Below are 17524 nucleotides of genomic sequence, written 5' to 3' on the forward strand. Positions count from 1 at the left end.
TTAAGTGTAATTTAATTTCATTTACTGAGTCTTTGTGACAAAGGAGACAAGCGCCGAAACCTTTGACTTAAACCTGTAGCCTATGTGTTTCCCTTTCCCCCCCTCACTTTGCGTTAAAACTGAGAAACTGCTCGTTTTGCTGTGATTTAAAACGTTACAAACCGGTCAGGTTTGCCAGCGAACCATTTCCAGCCAGTGACACTGCGCAGATGGTTACGGAATCTGTTCCTGTCCAGTGGTCATCTGCGCTAATTCAATCTCGTTATACTAATCACGGTGAATAAACGTAAAAGCGTATTGTCTCATTTTCTATATCCCCGGGGCTAATTTATTGGCAGTGGGCGTGTTTTTTGTTTGTTTTGTAAGTGTAAGTAAAAACGTAATTCTCTCACGTTAATAATAATAAAAGCTTGGGATGACGGGGCTTTAAATACAATAAAAATGTAAAAATAAAATAGCGAATATGCGAGTTTCTGCGGGAAAACAAAACGCCACAAACGCCCTCCACGTATTAGATGGGCGAGAATAGAGAAGTAAGATGGCGGCGGTGCACTGCAGCATTTATCGAGGGGAAACTGGGAAGCCAACAGGAGCTTTGACTGGCATTGTTGCCTTTCATTGCTCTTTCTTTTTAAGCCATATAGGAGAGTTTAACATGCGAGCAGTAACACTGGTTATGTATTATCACGGAGCTCTACATAATCTCTGTTTATGGATTTTTTTTTAAACAGGGTCTTTGCCAGGAACAGCGCTTTGTGACTGTCCACTGCGAAAATGCCTATTTTTACACGCCATCTACTCAATCCTGTGCTGATGCCTGTCTGATTTCAGACATGTTCAGTGGCCTACGCGTTACAAAAAAAAAAAAAACATCATTGTCGTCATTATTGTCTATTGTGGCTCTGTCATGACAGAATTACTCATTTCCTTGTCTCAAATAAATAAATCACAATCCCCTCCCTAACGATGAAATTTTCTGTTATTTTAATCGGTAATTTTCATGAGAATAAGAATGTATTAAAATCTTGCTTTTTATGATTTGCGCTGTGGCTTTGTTGTGAGAGAAATGACACATTCCCCTAGCCACATTGAATGTCCAATTGTGGAAGAGGAGGGATTGGGAGCTCTTAAACATGATAAATCGACTAATGGTGCCAGCAACCTGTTAGCCTGGGTCCTTCTTTGTATTAAGGATCAGTGTTTGAGGTGAAATTAGGCAGCTGATCTTTGTTGTTTCCTGTAAGCATACGCTGCAATCAGTGGACTTGAAATGGGGAGTTTGGACTTCTTTTTAAGCAAACCCTTGGCTTTGTTGATTATCCAAAGCTGAGGTCAGTCCAGACAATCCCTGGCCTTTGAGTCCTGTGTTTACATCAAAGACACAAGCATGAATAGAGCGAATTTACCCAAGATGAGATAAACGAGATAAGACTTGAAAACGAGATGTTATAAGTTTTTGATCTTGTTATGGCTTGCTTTTTCTCGGCCCTTGATGACTGGCACATACAAACGCTTCTAAACACTTAGCCCGAGGAAGCAGCTTTTCCTGACAGACCCGCCCTGTACACGCTGGCCGCAGTGTGGAGCGTGGGAGTTAGATGCCAGTCTTTGTCTATTTCCAAATCCTTGGGAAATGGCTCTTGGATGGGTGCTGGTAGCCTGTTTGTGTGCACACTGCAGTGTTTCAGCCTGGGGGTGGACCAGCCCTCTCCCTTTATTAGCAAACCTTAATGCCATTATGCCTGTTGGCAGTGCCAGTGCTTCGCTCTCTGGCATGCTCTCCGCTGCTCACACTGCAGTTTGAGGTCTTTGAAGGAGAAATCCACTTGACACTAATGTGTCCTCTCTCATTTTCCATTTTCTTATTTTCCGCTTTCTTGAGCTCAATTTCACCTGCATGGCATCCACTTCTGTTCCAGTTTGAAGTTGATATTTTGCAGAAGGCCTTTTTGACAGCCCTCACAGAAGGAGGGGGTCGTTTTGTGTTTAACCCGGTGTCTCCAGCATATTTGTAGACTGAAAAGCAATTGCAAGTGAGTGAGTTTTAACTCTGAGAAATGTGCGTGATTGTCGACTGTCAAATTGGTCTGGGACTGACACCGAAAAACCTGCTGTAGTTTTTTTTTTTTTTTCCTTTTTTTTTCCTTTGTATGTTAATCTAGAGCTTAGACAATTAGTCCATTAATTGATCAGTCATTCCATGGAAAGCATCAACTACTCGTAATTAATTAAAATCCTCTGTTTACAGCCTGTTTTACAATGAATCGTATTGATTTCTCATAAAGCTGTTATTTGTATACGAACCGGGATTACTCGATTTCATGAATAACCCTTCAAATTAATTACTCAGTACAGATGTGCACTCAAATCAGTGGTTTGGATGTTTTTGGAAACAAATACTTGAGCTCTTAAGTGATACATTGGCTCATTGCTAAGTGTAGTGACCAAAATAATCAGTTTAGATTTTTCAGTTCTTTTTAATCATCAAGAATTATTTAAGTGAACTGCCAAGCAATTGAAACTAGTGCTAGGCTGTCAGGCTGTAACTTTTTTTCCTGGATATTGTCATATGCCCTTCTTTTATCTGGCTTTAATCCCGCCTCTCCTACCAGCTGTGATAATATTTGGTTATGAAAAATACTGGTGCAAACAGCACATTGTCCATCCTGGTTGTGTCAACAATGACGACGTTGATACCGCAGCACTCCCAGTTAATGCCTCTCCCCTCCCCGTCTGACCAAGAGAAAAGAATTCCTGACCTTTTGTTTCTGTTGTGGTAAACTGGGATGACACCTATCTGCTTGTTGTCTTTTGTAGCTTTGTGTCTGTCTCCACCTAACAAAACCTGAGACAGCTCATAGGGGTTTTTCTTTCCAAGTAATGCGCTGTCCAAAACAGCAAACAGTGTTCATTTCCCACTCTGTCAAAAAATGGTCCTCATTGAATATAAGTGAATAGAGCTAAATGGCCAAGGCAATTACAGCTGAATGTAGACAAAGAAGCCCAGATTTTAGTAAATTAAGATGTGAAAGGAAAGTCAAACATGCCCAAAACACACCAGCACAATAAACCTTTAGATGAGTTGACTCAAAACTGAAAGTTAGACACGCATGCTATCAGGTGGCTTGTGGTGCTGTGACGTACCTAATACTTAAAGAGAAGTCTCTTACTGTGATCAGTTTTGCTTCTAATAAAGAAGACACTGTGAGACACTGTGAAACTGTAAGTTTAAGTATAGGAGCGTCTGTTTAGAAATGGTCTGCCTCAACCTTATTCTAGCGTTTTCCTCTCTAGGCTCCCTCCTTTTCAAAGCATGGTAGGAATCCGGTAGTGCAGAGGCCAGTAGCGAGGTCAAAGGCTTGCATTGTGTACTTCAGCCTGCTCTCTGAATGAAATATTGTGGACAACCACAAGAAGGTTCGAATAAATCCATCAAGTATCTGATGGTTGGACTTCCTTTGAAGTCTGCAAAGTATATCTCTGCAGGTGCATTAGTACTAGTAGTCTCAGGGTTTTTCCATCTAGTTTTAAGTTTAGGATTGAGTCAAGAACCTGCTACACTGACTGTAATGAAGAGTAGTACGAGGCATAAATTGCCAAGTTGTATAGGGGAGCTTTTGTTGGTTTTCTTTTTGGTTAATGTGCGGTTGTGTTAACCTGACAGTTTTTGATGACTCTGTCACACCACGGCGCCTTCATTTTCAAGACATTGTGTCTCGCTAATGCGATTCTGCAAGTCAGTCCTCCAGAAAAAGCCTTCGCCTCTTCTTCCTCCGCCTCTTTGTGTCTGGCTTATAATTAGCTCTAATAGGTCAACATGTACTTTATTCTCAGGTTGTCTTCAGGGAACATTCTTCCTCCTCCCTTTTTTTTCCCACTACACGGCAGCACCATTCATCACTATTCCACTGTTATTTCCATCTGTAAATATCAACGCGCCATGAAGACAAACTCTTCATTTCTCTGCTGCTGAGTAAGCAGCTGTTTGGTACAAAATCTGAATAATAAGCTGAGAAACAAGTCGCCCTGACCTGCACAATCATTCAGCAGCTGCGCAGAGTACATTCAGCACAGTAGTCATGCCACATCTGAAAGTGCATCCCTGCCATTTCCCATCAATGCGTCAAAGCTCCATCACGAGTGCAGCATCGGTTTGGCTGTGATTTGTTGTATGGAACTGGCTTTCCACTTAGATATGACCTGCAGTGTGATGATCTGACCAATGACAATCATGTTTTTCTTTTCTTTTTTTTACCGCACAAATGCAGCCCTATCAGAGCAGGATGGATGACTCTGCATGATAACTGAGTGTATAGTTTCACAGTGGTGTAACACATGGTGCTGCAGTCATTATGTTACTATATATGAAGTCCTTCATTATCATCATCATCACAACTATCATGACTCAGACAGGACTCAATGTGTTTGACAGGCTGCCTTGCTTGGAGGTTTGTAATGAACCAGAGAGGATCTTCTAAGCTAACCTCAATACTCGGAGGTCCAGCTCCCATTTTTGTGCTGGCGAGGTTTGACATTTGCTAAGGGGTCTTGACATATATACTGCAGCTCTATAAACTCAGGTTCATTAAACTAGAGTGCCAGTTTAATGGTACTTGTCTTTTCTACCCCACTATGAAGGATGGTGGGGTAGAAAACATCTGTCGCCAGAGACATTTTAAAAGAGACAATTCTGCAAAAGGAAGGTAGGTGGTGGAATAAAACCTTTTTGTGGTCTTGGTGACGATTTAAAATTAAAGTTAATTTAGACAATGCTTCAAAAAACTGTTCAGTTATGTGCCTGGAGGCCTTGGCAAGAAGCCTGCTGAGAAGAGAGACTTGCTTTGCTAGGACCAGGTTTGATTTGCAAGAAAGTCTTTGTAAGGTTCTCGCTGCCTCTCTGCTTGCTCTCCTGTTTTCTTATTTGCCGACCATCCAAAAACATGCTGCACCATCACAAATCTGACGCATCACGATTACATTTCAACTTAAAAAGTAAATGTTCTTTAATCATGAACTTGCAGGGCACAGTCCAGAAATGGCATTATGCTTGTGGTGCTAATAGTTTTCTCCTTGCTGATGCTAACTAGCAGACGTGTGCCAGATGCTGTTGACAAAAAAGGTCAGAAACCTTTCGAACGCACAAATTAACAATCAAAAATTCAGGTTGCAGTGATTAAATATGTCCTTTGATAATTGTGGATTAAAGATTTGATTTTTGGCCTATGAACTGAATTTTAAATCATAATTAAATATGCATGCATCTTATTTCAGCTCCTGACAAGGTATACACAAGCAAACTAATGAACAGCAGAGGCTGAATCTTTAAAAGTAACCGTTCAAATGTTTCCCAGAGCCACAGTGCGGCTGGAGATGGAGTTTCCATCATTCTCGTATGCAGCTTTTTTTTTTCCTTTCTTTTCATTAAATGAATGTAGACTAAGAAAGTGCTTTGCCTCAGTATGTGTCTGATTACTGCAGAAGTTGTGGGCTTTTTCTAAGATGGGTGAATCTTCTAGGGAAAGTTCCTTCCTAAGGAATGGGGGGGGGGGGGTTGTTCTGTTTTTGTTTTTTTGTTTTTGGTTTCACCATCTCTGTCGATGCATAAAAAGCCACAAGGGTCCTTGTTTTTAAAGCTTATATTTCATCACTTACAGAAATGATCTCATCCTCTCCTGTCTCGCTTCCCCCTTCGTCGTCTTGGGTGTTCATGGTTGCCATAGCAGTACAGCCTTCTCCCAAGTGCCTGGTATAATTAGGCTTTTCCATGTTATTCCCGCTGTTCTTCTTCTTACCCGTGTCTAGATTTTCATCACAAGAATTTGTCACTTTTTCTTTTATTCTGAAAAACCCGTGCTTTCCATGTGTTACTGGTGTGCTTGTACATGGAATGGGATGGAGATGCACAGATCAGAGGGTTTATGAATCTAGTACCTCTTCATGTCAGGCGGCACGCCATCAATTGTAGATGACAAGTGCTCTCGGAGTCCAACTGTGAAATTGGAACACTTGTTTCAAATGCCGTGTGTGTGTGCGTGCGTGTGCGTGCGTGCGTGCGTGCGTGCGTGTGTGTGTGCGTGAGAGAGAGCATGATTTGTGCTGTGTGCAAGCATAGTGGAGATTTGCACCAAAGAGCGAACGGGAATTCTTGACGGCATTGTGCTATTTCTGGATCCCTTTCCTGTTTGGACTCCATGATAGAAGCGGGCTTCCTGCATTTGTGCAGTAAACCGGACCGATGCAGAACAAGCCATGTGTGTTTGTGTTTTTGCATGGATGGTGGGAAACCACTCATTAAAAAATCCCAATTGTTTGAAATGACAATGACAAACCCTGAGCTGCTTTCATATCCGTTTGAGATTTTAGAAACAGAATTTGCCCACCTTGCTAAGCTGGTCAGTTTGTTGTCCTCTGCATGTAATGCAGTTAAGGTTAAAGCAGGAAAATAAGAACACTGTATAATACTAAAATCTACATTGCAAATACTGGTGTGGTGCTTTAGCATGTTTGTCCCCCCCCTTCATTTACCTCCTGTCTAGAGATCACCAAGACCCCAGGCTCCTCACTAGAACAAATAAGACGTTTCTTTTTAGCTGTGATTTTTTTTTTTTTTTTTTTGTCTCCCATCAATTTTGTGCCAGCTAAATATGCAAACATAATGTTAAGAGCTAAAAGAGACTGATAATTTCTGTTTCCCCAGGTACAAATCGGGGTGTTTTTTTTTGTTTTAAAAAAAAAAAAAAAAAAACCCAAAGCAGAAGGACAATCAAATAATCAAATACTAAATGAGTATCGACAGCAGCCAGCTGAATTATTTTAAGCAGTGTCCTCTAAAATTGATGCTAATGAATACATTACGAAATGTTTTTTTCAATGGGTGGCACAGTGGTAGCGGTTTTGTCTGCATTGTCGTCTCACAGCAGGAAGGTCCTGGTTCAAATCCTGGCTCTACCCTGGCCTTTCATTTCTATGTGGTGTTTGCTTGTCCTCTAAGTGCTACCAGCGTCCTCCCACAGTCCAAAGACATGCATGTTAAGTTGATCCATAAATCTAAATTGGCTGTAGGTAGTTCAAGTCCTGAAAGTGTGTATATTGACTCTTTTTGGTTAAAAGTGCACAAGTTTTAGTGTAATATTCTTTGAGACTAAACAAACCCCAGCAATGCCCGTCTATTTCCATGCCCATCAGTTATAATTGGAAATTCTGTTTTTCCTTTGGTCCATTTGTGACCACAAGGCTTTAACTTGTTGTGGGTTGGTTGGTTTTGTAATTCTGGCCACTGACAAAAAAGCTGACATGGTGATAAAAGTCAATAACATTCAGAAATGTTTGCCCACATAATTAAACATTTTAATTACAAGAAGCTGTAAAAAAATAAAAAATAAATTCCCACCGCAGTCCTGCAAAGAAGCGTTTGACAGAAATATTTAGTGTATTTGTGCATATTTCTGTTGAAGCAAAAGCGGTTTTGGTAATCTCTGATCTAAGTTTATAAATTAGTCACCGTATTTGTGTGTCTGTGGGCATCAGCGATCAGAGGTCCATCTGTTTATGTTGGCATGTCGCTGCAAAGTGACTCCTGCCTGAGTGGTGTTGAGGTCAGGGCCAGTTTACCAGGCCGGTACAATGGCTTAACGTTTAACACACACAAACGCATGCACACGCAGTGATGTGCAAGTTACAGATCAACCAACCCACTTCCTTTCAAAGCTAAGTAACCAGATGATGAAATTCCTGCTCCCTGGCGACTTGGATAATGGTGTTGCCGCAGCCAGAGGGAGGTTATAACAAGCTGTTCCCCGGGGTTGAGACCAGCCTCTGTGTCCATGGTGATTATAACTAAGGAAACCAAAAGTCCTTCCATCACCTCTAGACAAATTAAATGGGCAGAAGTTAGATGTGTGTTTCTTACACACTTCTTAATCAGATTTTAAACAGATTTGTCTGAGATGCTAATTCCAGGGGAACCCCCCGAGACAAAGCTTAATCGCACTGAATATGAATGAAGATAATTCTTCAAACAAACTTAAATTCTCCTCTCAGACTGTTTGCAAACTTTTCAAGATGAGGACTGTGGGATAAGCCGCGAGTAAGGAAAAAAATAGATGGCATGCACATGAAGAGAACATATCAAGAACACCAGTTAGGGTGTCGTTGTGAAGGTCATCGACACAGACAGACGCGCTTAAAAGGAATTAGCCGTCAGTCTTGATCCGAGGAAACATTTGATTGTGTCAGTTTATTCTTTAAGCAGAAATCAGTAAGGAAATCTATATTTATCCCATACTGATGCACATCTATCGATATTTTTGTTTTTTTTGTTGTTTTGTTTTTTTTTTAAGCAATCCCTGAATGGACATGATGCACTGTTGTTGAGGTGCTCGGGTTTCATTAAAACCTGATTTAGCTCCATATGCCCCACCTGAAGCTATTGGAGGATGAGCTAAGCAATCATCCTGCTCCCAGATTTTTTTTTCCCTGTTATATATTTAGATCAGAGCTTCTGTCCTGAATAACCTAAAAATATTTGATGACAATGTTTATTTAGTTTTTTAGATCTACTCTGTAATTGAATTTCTGGTCGACAGGGAGGGTGAGGGGAGGGGAAGCAGGCCTGACTGCCCTGTAATTGGTGAAACACTATCCACTAGATGTGCTTCCCAAACATCAGGTACTGGTAATGTTATATACACACCAGTATGATGGGATGCCATTCTACACACACTTTAGGGCAGGTCAGAGGTGATCTGGGGGTTTGGGTAACATCAAGGCCAGCTTGTCGTGCCGATGCAGACTCGCACATACTGCAGCACTTCCATTACCTCGCCGGTCTTATTTAATTCAGTGATGCATCTTGTAAGCAAGCCACAGACAGCCGGGCTTCTGCTCGATTCCACCGCAGCTGATTGATTAATGACTGGAAGGAAAGCCATCTAAGTTTGCAGTGCATCACACGGCATCTAATCTGAATCTCAAATGCTGAAAGCTTCTGAGGTTAATGCAGCAAAGTCATTATTTGCATTGTTAAGCTGCCATTTCTCGTGTATCTAAGTAATTGTTAGGCATTTCTAAACACTCACTACTCGGTTGACGTTATCATTTGTCTGTGGAACATTATGTACCAGCTTGGACAATAATGCCTTGTTTTGTTTGCTGCTAGCCTGGACATATAAAACCAAAGATGCCTGTAAAAGATGCGTCCCAGAATGTGTGTGGGGCTCCTGCAACACATTGTGCACTCCAGGGAGTCTCCCCCTGGAGGGAGAGCTGATCTAAGACACCCTCCCTCTTATTCCCCCCCCTCCTCCTTCCACCAGCCCCACCACCTTCACCCAACTCCCCGTGGCAGGCCTGGGCCACACAGATAAGACTGCACAATTAATAGCGCTTCAGGACCAGTGCCCATGGGGGACACTTCAAAGATTGCGTTTGTGTGTGTCTTTTGGTGCGCTGGAATACATTAAACTATTTCCGTGAGTGAGCCGCGTGCGTGAGAAAATGGATTTTTATTTGCATTTCGTATACATGTGATGTAATATTTCTTTCTCTGACACCAAAGGGGTAATAAACTTGTCCCTGCTTTTCTCTGCTATTAATGCAGATAATCACATCAGTGAATGCAGCAGTCACAGGCGGCTCTGAGACGGGAACGGTTGGGCAGTTTACCATAAAGCGGAAGAATTTATTTAAGAAGTTATGTCTTTATGACTCCCACGTGTGGAGTGGCATGCAGTGGTATAGATCGCTGGGCATGTTTGGTCCTCTGAGAGTCGAGGAGCAGATAGTAGAGTTTACACCGAATTTGTTTTTTCAAGGTTGAACTAATTATTTCAAAAAGAATTTTTCTTTTAAAGGAGATTTAAAAACAAAACAAGATTTTGGGACATTTTTAAGACTGTATGGTGTTTTAAAGTAGCCTTATTACCATTTTCTATTTATTTTTTTTAATGTTTAAAAAATAGACTCTGATTAGCCCATTGGGAAGTGAATACACTTATATATTACTTATACAATAAAGCATAAGTGTGTGTGTTTTTCTTATTTTACAGATGTCAGCATTTCCCTGTTAATTAAAAATGTCTGCTATGCTTTAATGAATAAAAATCCAATAAATAACCAGGGGCTTTTACCCAGATGTCTATCACATAATTTAAAAACTGCATTTTGTAGGGAAGTATCGTTATTTTCAAATAAAGTTTAACACTGGATCTTTTTAAAATTCAGATGTTTTACACTCATCATCCAACTATATTATTTTATGTTACAATAAATCCTCATATATTGATCATTTCAGACAGAATGAGGAAGGAAAATGCTGGAATAAGACAGGGTTATGATGCAGATATTTACAGCATTTTTTTTTTTTTTTTTTTTACAAGGATACAACAATTAGATAAAAATAATTCAAAAAGCTTTTAAAGTACATATTGTGCATTTAAGCCCCCTTTCCATTAGTACCTACTCAGATCAACTTGGCACGGTTTTGAGGGTTTTCTATTTTAGTACCAGGTACTAAAATAGTACCTGCCCGGCCGGGGTTCCAAACGATCTGATCAGATACTAAACTGACATTGTCGGACTGCATGCCACCGATTGGCTGATCACTGGCGTCACTGGATGAGTCATGTGAGCATCTCGTTGAGGAAAAGCAAAACTGCCATTTTTGTAACCCGACAATAGGGCTGCCACAAACGATTATTTTGATAGTCGACGTAATCGTGACTAGTCGGCTAATCGTGGCAGCCCTACCCAACAACGAGGGAAATGGCTACAAAAAACAACGTCTTGGTCCCAGCAGGTATATTGTTTCCTCTATGTCCACCTTTGTTGCAGCGTTCATGTTGCATGCTAATTACGCAACGGGACGCTCGGTAGCATTGCGGTGATGACAACCACGAATATCCTGGTCGTACTAGATTGTAATGGAAAACCATTCGAGTCAAGTTGTGGCGAGTCAATCCGAGTAGGTACTAGTGGAAAAGGGGCTTTAGAGATGCTCTCCTGCAGACCTTGGTTGTAACTGTTACCTTCCCATCGACACCTGTCCAGCCATTCTTCACTTTCTGTGGGTGAAGAGGTCTTGGATATTTTCTCTTTTAGGGTCATTCTCTGTAAACCTTAGAGATAGTTCTGCATGAAAATCTCAGCAGATCAGCATTGTATGAAGTACTCAGACAACCAAGGCACATTCAAAATGAGTTAAATCACCTTCCTTCCCCATTCTAATGCTCAGTTTGAACTTGAGCGAGTCATCTTAACCATGTCTACATACCTAAAGGCACTGAGTTGCTGTCATGTGATTGGCTATTTAGATATTTGTGTTAATGAGTAGTTGAACAGCTGCACCTATTGTAGTGGTCAGTATAGACTAGGGGTGGGGGGGGGGAAATCGATACTGTGTAGTATCGTGATATTTTGTTTGCTAATAATGTATCGATACAGGGACAGCAGAAATCGATACTTTGTTACAAAAAAAGTTTTTGTGGACTGGAACTCTGACTTCAGAGCATGTTGATCCTTTTTCTGAGCAAGAATCCTGACATTCCTTCACTGTCCAAATGTGTTTAACTTGTTTTTTGGCAGCAATAAACATGACAGTTTACTTATTTTAATTTAAGACATGTTTTATTTTAATTAAGTTTAAAACTTTTTTATTTAATGTAAAATTATATTTTATTTTAATTTACTTTCAAGTTCTTCAGTTGCTGAATGGGCTGCATAGTTTTCATAAATTGCATAGTTCACAATAGCTATAATTGTACCAGATGGTTGCATTCAGTTAAGTTGGACTAGACTGTAATGCAAACCGTTCAGTTTGTCAACAATAAAACTGACTGAAATGAGAGAAAGACTGAGTGCGAGACTTTTATATTAGATAAAATGAATATTGATAAAGTTTACCTTTATGTACAGAATCTGAATATCGCAAAATATTTAAAAAAATTGCAATAATATCGTATCGTACGCTAAGTATTGTGATAATATCGTATCGTGGGCTGTATGGTGATTCCCACCTCTAGTATAGACATAAATTTGCAATAGACCTATGTAAGCATGACAGTCTTGTGGCAAGGTTCTCATTTGTTTTTAGTCTATAAAGGTTTATATAAAGTTTTAATTCTGCTTTTTTAATTCTCTTTTTCTAAACTGTGTGTGCTACTTTGAATTTCTGTAATAAATTAGGAGAAATAAGCAAGTCTTCCCAACTGAGAACCTGTAACTTTAATGTCTATTTCTGTTGGGGGGGGGGAAGGCTCAATCAGTTAAAACAAAAAAATTAAAAATTAAAAAGTAGCAGGTTTTCTGTTGATTTATAAAATGGCTCATCAGTAATTAGTTTTAGCACTAATCTAACTACTGATCTTTAAATCAAAAGTGGGTGAACCAAAAAAAAAGACCACGACCAAATCAATTATCCCTTAAAGCAGAACATTTGACAGTCACACGATGAGGATGATGATGATGAAGCAAAGATCACGTTGCATGAGTCTAAGATTTGTCAGATGTGATGGAAATGCATCCATGTGTGATTTTTACATCATAGCGTGACAGAAATGTGGGCCGGTTGAGGTGAAGCGCCGCACTGATCTTGTCACTCTCATCAGAACCCTCTGTGGGGTAGCACACCACTCTAGAAAATTGCAGCAGGAAATAATCTCACTTTAATTGCAAAACTAATATAAACTTGTATGTTATTGCATTACATTATTGGATTTTTTTTTTTTTAGCTTGTTTTTTTTTGTGCATTTCTTTTTACTGGAGGGTTAACAATGTCCTTTTTATACTTAGATTATCATGGTGATGTGCTTTTTAGGGCTCAGTAACGAGCTGTAACAACCTGAACAAAAGACTACACACAACTTAATGTTGCTGCGACCGCGCCCGGTAGCTCAGCTTTATATTTTCTCTACTCAGTTGCAGTAATTTTGTCGTTTTTTGCTGAGAAAAAGCACATGAGAAGATTTCGTCTTCTTTTTTTCTGGTATTTGTTTGACCTCTTTGACTGGAGCTCTCGAATTTCTTGCTCTCATTTTGATCATACAATAGGCTCCTTTCATCAGTTAATCTGATTAATAAAAGCAGCCTGAAGCTGAAAGCTGCTTTTTTTTTTTTTTTTTTTTCGATGGATCACTGCTTTAGTTGCATCACTTTTCAGGGAGAAATAGCATACCAAGCAGTATGTGACTGGATTTTCTGCTGACTTTAATTGAACTATCTTCACAGGGTCAATCTCATATACCATCACCCTCCTTTCCCCTAGCTTATTCCCTGTTTTTGCCGTGATGCCTATCATGCCAGATTGAGACCAAAGGGGGATATTTCTCCTGGCCGTGCTGGCGTTCTAATCCTCAGTGCCCAGATTACTGCTCCCTCCCCTCTGTGCCAGTCTGACCGGCTGGCAGACTGGAAGGACTGTGAACTGGAGACGTGATAGGATAAAGACAGAGCGAATGAAGGAGATGAGGGAAGCCTGGTGTCTCCTCGTATAATGTGCAACACTTTGTTGCTGACGTGTGTCACCATTTTATTGTGACTGCCTTTTATTGAGTCCATCTGTTGCCTGCTCGGGGTAGATTCTAGCTCACAAGGTTGTCTCTGAAACCAGAAGACAACAACAAAATAAAAAAGAATGGCCTTTTTTATTCAGCCCATCTTTCATTTAGAGAGGATTTGTAAACTGGAAAATGTGTGCAAGTCATTATTTATGTAGCTACTAGAAGATTCAGCATGAGAAATTCAGTGGTTCTTTCTAAAGAACTGATGTAATCGACTACAAAATTCTTTTCATCTTCTAAGCTTTTCCTGACACCAAAGCTTCACATCTTACAGTTACAGTTACAGGTCCTTTCAGTTTTACTAAGAGCCTGACCTGCTCGAGCCTGAAGGCTTATTGTCCAATTCATCTGCCCTCCCATTTCTCTCTGTCTCTCGGTATTGTGGTTATTGTTCTTTCTCGCACTTGCTTCTCTCTCGATCATCCAGTGATTCTGATTTATAAGCTTGCTGCGAAGCCTTGGCCGACAACCCACTTCCCCTCCTCCTCCATCAACAGAAGACGGAGCGGTCGAGATATAGCAGCGGCGAATGAGAAGGAAGAGAGCATGATTAGCTGGGGTACGATTTGCCAACCAAAACAGTTCTACACACAGAATTTAAATGCCAGCAAGCAGTCGGCAGTAATTTCCCTACCTATGCCCCAAAGCAGAGAGGAAGTCGGGCTTTTTTTTTTTTTTTTTTTTCCCCTTTTCTAGTACGCGGTAGAGTAAGGCCAGAGGGTGGAGAGATACGGTCAGAATTGAATTGGGCACCCAGAGTTTTAATTAAAAGATAGTGTATATGAACTACTTTTTAAAGAAAAGTTTCCATTCTTACTTTGCCCTGGGATTTTACTATTAGTGAACAGGGCGGACTGTGATCTGTGTCTGATGGCTCACAGATGGCAGTGTGGGAATCGAGCAGCAGACCCTTAAATAACCCTGGGTGGTGCAGATGGCTTAGTGTCAAGACCAATGGCCACCAGTGTTAAGCGTCATTTGTGGGAGATGAGGGCTGCGGCTAATGGGGGACTTTACACCCTACTCCGTGTGTGGAGATGGGGATTTACTGACTTTGGCGCTACTACATGCTGCCACTTATGTTGATGAGTGGGGGATGTGAACTTTTAAAGGTGTGCATATTTGACCCATGTCAGTGTAACCTGAAAAGAGAGAGCGTGTGTGCGTGTGCGTGCGTGCTGTGGTTTCATTTCAAACACATTATTACACTGTTTTTATTAATTTGGTTTCTTTTTCATTGTGATGATAAAATGATGTTACTGTTAAGTTAAATGCCTCAAAACAAACGACATTGGACATTAGCCCATTGGTCTAAAATGCTAAAGCTTCAGTGCATTTGACAGCCATAAGACGCCATATTTGGACTGTAGACAGTATAAAACATGGATTAAGCCAATCTAGAAGTGCGTTAAAGCTGCATTCTGTCTGAAGGCCACCAGATGGCGATAGTTGTGGTTGCAAAAAGACTTGCGGTCCAATAGACGCCTATTTGAAAACCATTAAATTTTAGGAAAGCCCTTGCACCTCGGGTGGAGTTGCTCTCTTTGCATGCCCTTGTATTTTTCTATGTTTTATGTGTAAAACAGTTGACAAGAACAGGATGCTAATGATAAAATACATTGGTTAGCCTCATCTCACATGTTTGTAAGCAGCAAATAGTAACTTATAAACGCTCAGAATTTAAGATTGTTTATCATTAATTACAATGTGTAAGTGCGATCTTGCAGAAATGCTTCATCATTTTTGATCAAGATTATAAATTTCTACTTAATCCTGCTTTTTGTTTTCACAGTAATTGTATTTACTGAAATAAAAGGGCTGCAGATAAATAGGGGTAAAATCTAATTAGTTTTTCGCAATGAATGCGCTCTTTGAATGGCCCTTTAATGGTTTCAAGTCTATAATTGAGAACTACCAAGATATGTGATCGCCTTCATATTAATCTGATTAGTGTAAAGCAAAACACTCTGTTTATACTATTTGACAGATGGATTTACTACTGCTAGCACCTATGTATATAACAGTTTTCTTTTAACGGTACAAGTTTTTGTTTTGCTTTTTTAAAGAGCCAATTGAATACATTTCAGCTCGATATGTTTCAGATGTTCATTTCCCAGCTTCACAGCAGTAGTCCTCAGCTGCATTACAGCTTACAGGTAGATTTTTATTGCGTTTGTGTACCTGGCAAGCTTTCTTTTCTGCTTTACTTGGCTTTTCTGAGCGCCATCAGGTGAGAATAGAAAATGAAGTAACGGGTCCAGAGAGGGCTGCCATCTTCTCCTCCTGCCAAGTGTGTAAATACAATATGTGTGTAAATGGGACATAATGAAAGCTGATATAGTTCATCTCTGTGCCGATAAACCAGATACTCACTCGCTAAATTGATCCAAAGGTTTGAGTTTTCGGCTTTAAATTGAATCCAAATTGATGGCCCCCACCAGCCATTCTCATATTGGAAGAGAACTTTATGCCCCTGGCTGCTTGGAGAGAATCAAGTCTGGAGGGGGGAAAAAATATGCTATCCATCTCACAAAACAACATTTGTTTGCCTGCCAGTCCCTTCAAAACCATTAACAAGATTAGGGGAGCACACAATGGCAACAGCCCCCTCTCTCCTCTCTCTCTCTCTGTCTCCTTCCCCACCCTCCTGTATTCCCTCCCATTTTGTTCTAGCTCATTTGCCAGTACAATGCAGACATTCAGAGGTTTGTCTGCACCTCCTCTCCTAGGGGAGCTCCAGCACAAAACCTCCTTATGCGGGCAAGTCAGCAGTGGCACACGCAGAGGAGAGGCACGAATCGACAAACACCCAGGAGCGTAAATTAATACAAAAATTAATACAGTCATGCCAAAGGCAGACTTTCTCTCTTCCATACACGAACACGCACGGACACACACTCCCCGTGCCTGCAGCCAGCTTGTTCCCAGAGAAATGAGCCAAAAACAAATCAACAGAGGGTTATATAAACACTATACTGTCCTGGAAAAAAAGGCAAAAACATGAGCAGAGATATACCCGTGAATAGGGTATAGCACAGGGCAGTTGAGTGGGTGTATGTGCGCATGTGGCTGAGCATCATAGACAGCAGAGGGTGTATTAGATTGCCCCAGGCCTGTTGTCTGAGGTAATTTATTCTTGTAAAGATATTGATTTTTATTTTTCCCACCACCAAGTCCATCACTTTTGTTTCACTTATTTAGATCTGTTATTTTCATCGTTTCTGTTCAGCAGGATCTTTCTGAACAGTGAGCAATACTGCAGCAATAAGTGTTTGATTGCACTGTTAAGGGTTTTATGGCCATAAACCTACATTTTTGATGAAATCTGACGGGGGTACAGAAAAAACTTGCTCCAGCGCTCCCTTCACGAACATCTTATCTTCGGCTTTCCTCATTTCCCACTTCTCATCTTAAACCAGCTCGTCTCATCTTACTTTTCATCTAACGCACTAATCTCTTCTCCTCTCCCGACCCTCCTCTATCTGAGTAATAAAATTTAATTGCATCCGTCTCGCATTTTTCAGCACGAGTGCTCAAGGAGCTTTACGTGAGTTGTATATCTCATTAAATCTCTCACTCTCTGTTTTCCCCCTTCACCCCTGCCCCGCCCACCCGCAGGTGCCTACAGATGTTTCGATGGGCCTGTTGGCAGAGCCCCAGGTGGCCATGTTTTGTGGTAAACTCAACATGCACATCAACGTCCAGACTGGCAAGTGGGAGCCGGACCCCTCGGGCACAAAGAGCTGCATCGGTACCAAGGAGGGCATCCTGCAATACTGCCAGGAGGTAAAGTGTGTGTTTTTGTGGGGCGGAGGTTTCCTATTAATCAACTGATATAAATCTTTATTGTTTTAATTGTAATAAAAAGGCCCAAAGGGGGATACTAAAGACAGGGGGATACACACTGTGAATGTCAGGATAGTGTGATAGAGGGGAAAACGTCAACGGCTATGTGGTTATTTTGTTTTGAG

General features: G+C 40.8%; 1 protein-coding gene across 2 annotated transcripts in view; it reads left to right on the forward strand.

Annotated features, from left to right (window-relative positions):
- The window catches only part of appa (amyloid beta (A4) precursor protein a), a 36449-nt gene that overhangs the window by 761 nt on the left and 18164 nt on the right, over positions 1-17524 (forward strand). For both annotated transcript variants that reach the window (XM_004552631.5, XM_004552632.6), the window contains exon 2: positions 17172-17339. In XM_004552631.5, coding sequence (XP_004552688.2) covers positions 17172-17339 — 168 coding nt within the window. The remainder of the gene's footprint in view (positions 1-17171; positions 17340-17524) is intronic.

The sequence above is a fragment of the Maylandia zebra genome, linkage group LG23 (assembly GCF_041146795.1).
Source record: "Maylandia zebra isolate NMK-2024a linkage group LG23, Mzebra_GT3a, whole genome shotgun sequence".
Lineage (NCBI taxonomy): Eukaryota > Metazoa > Chordata > Actinopteri > Cichliformes > Cichlidae > Maylandia > Maylandia zebra.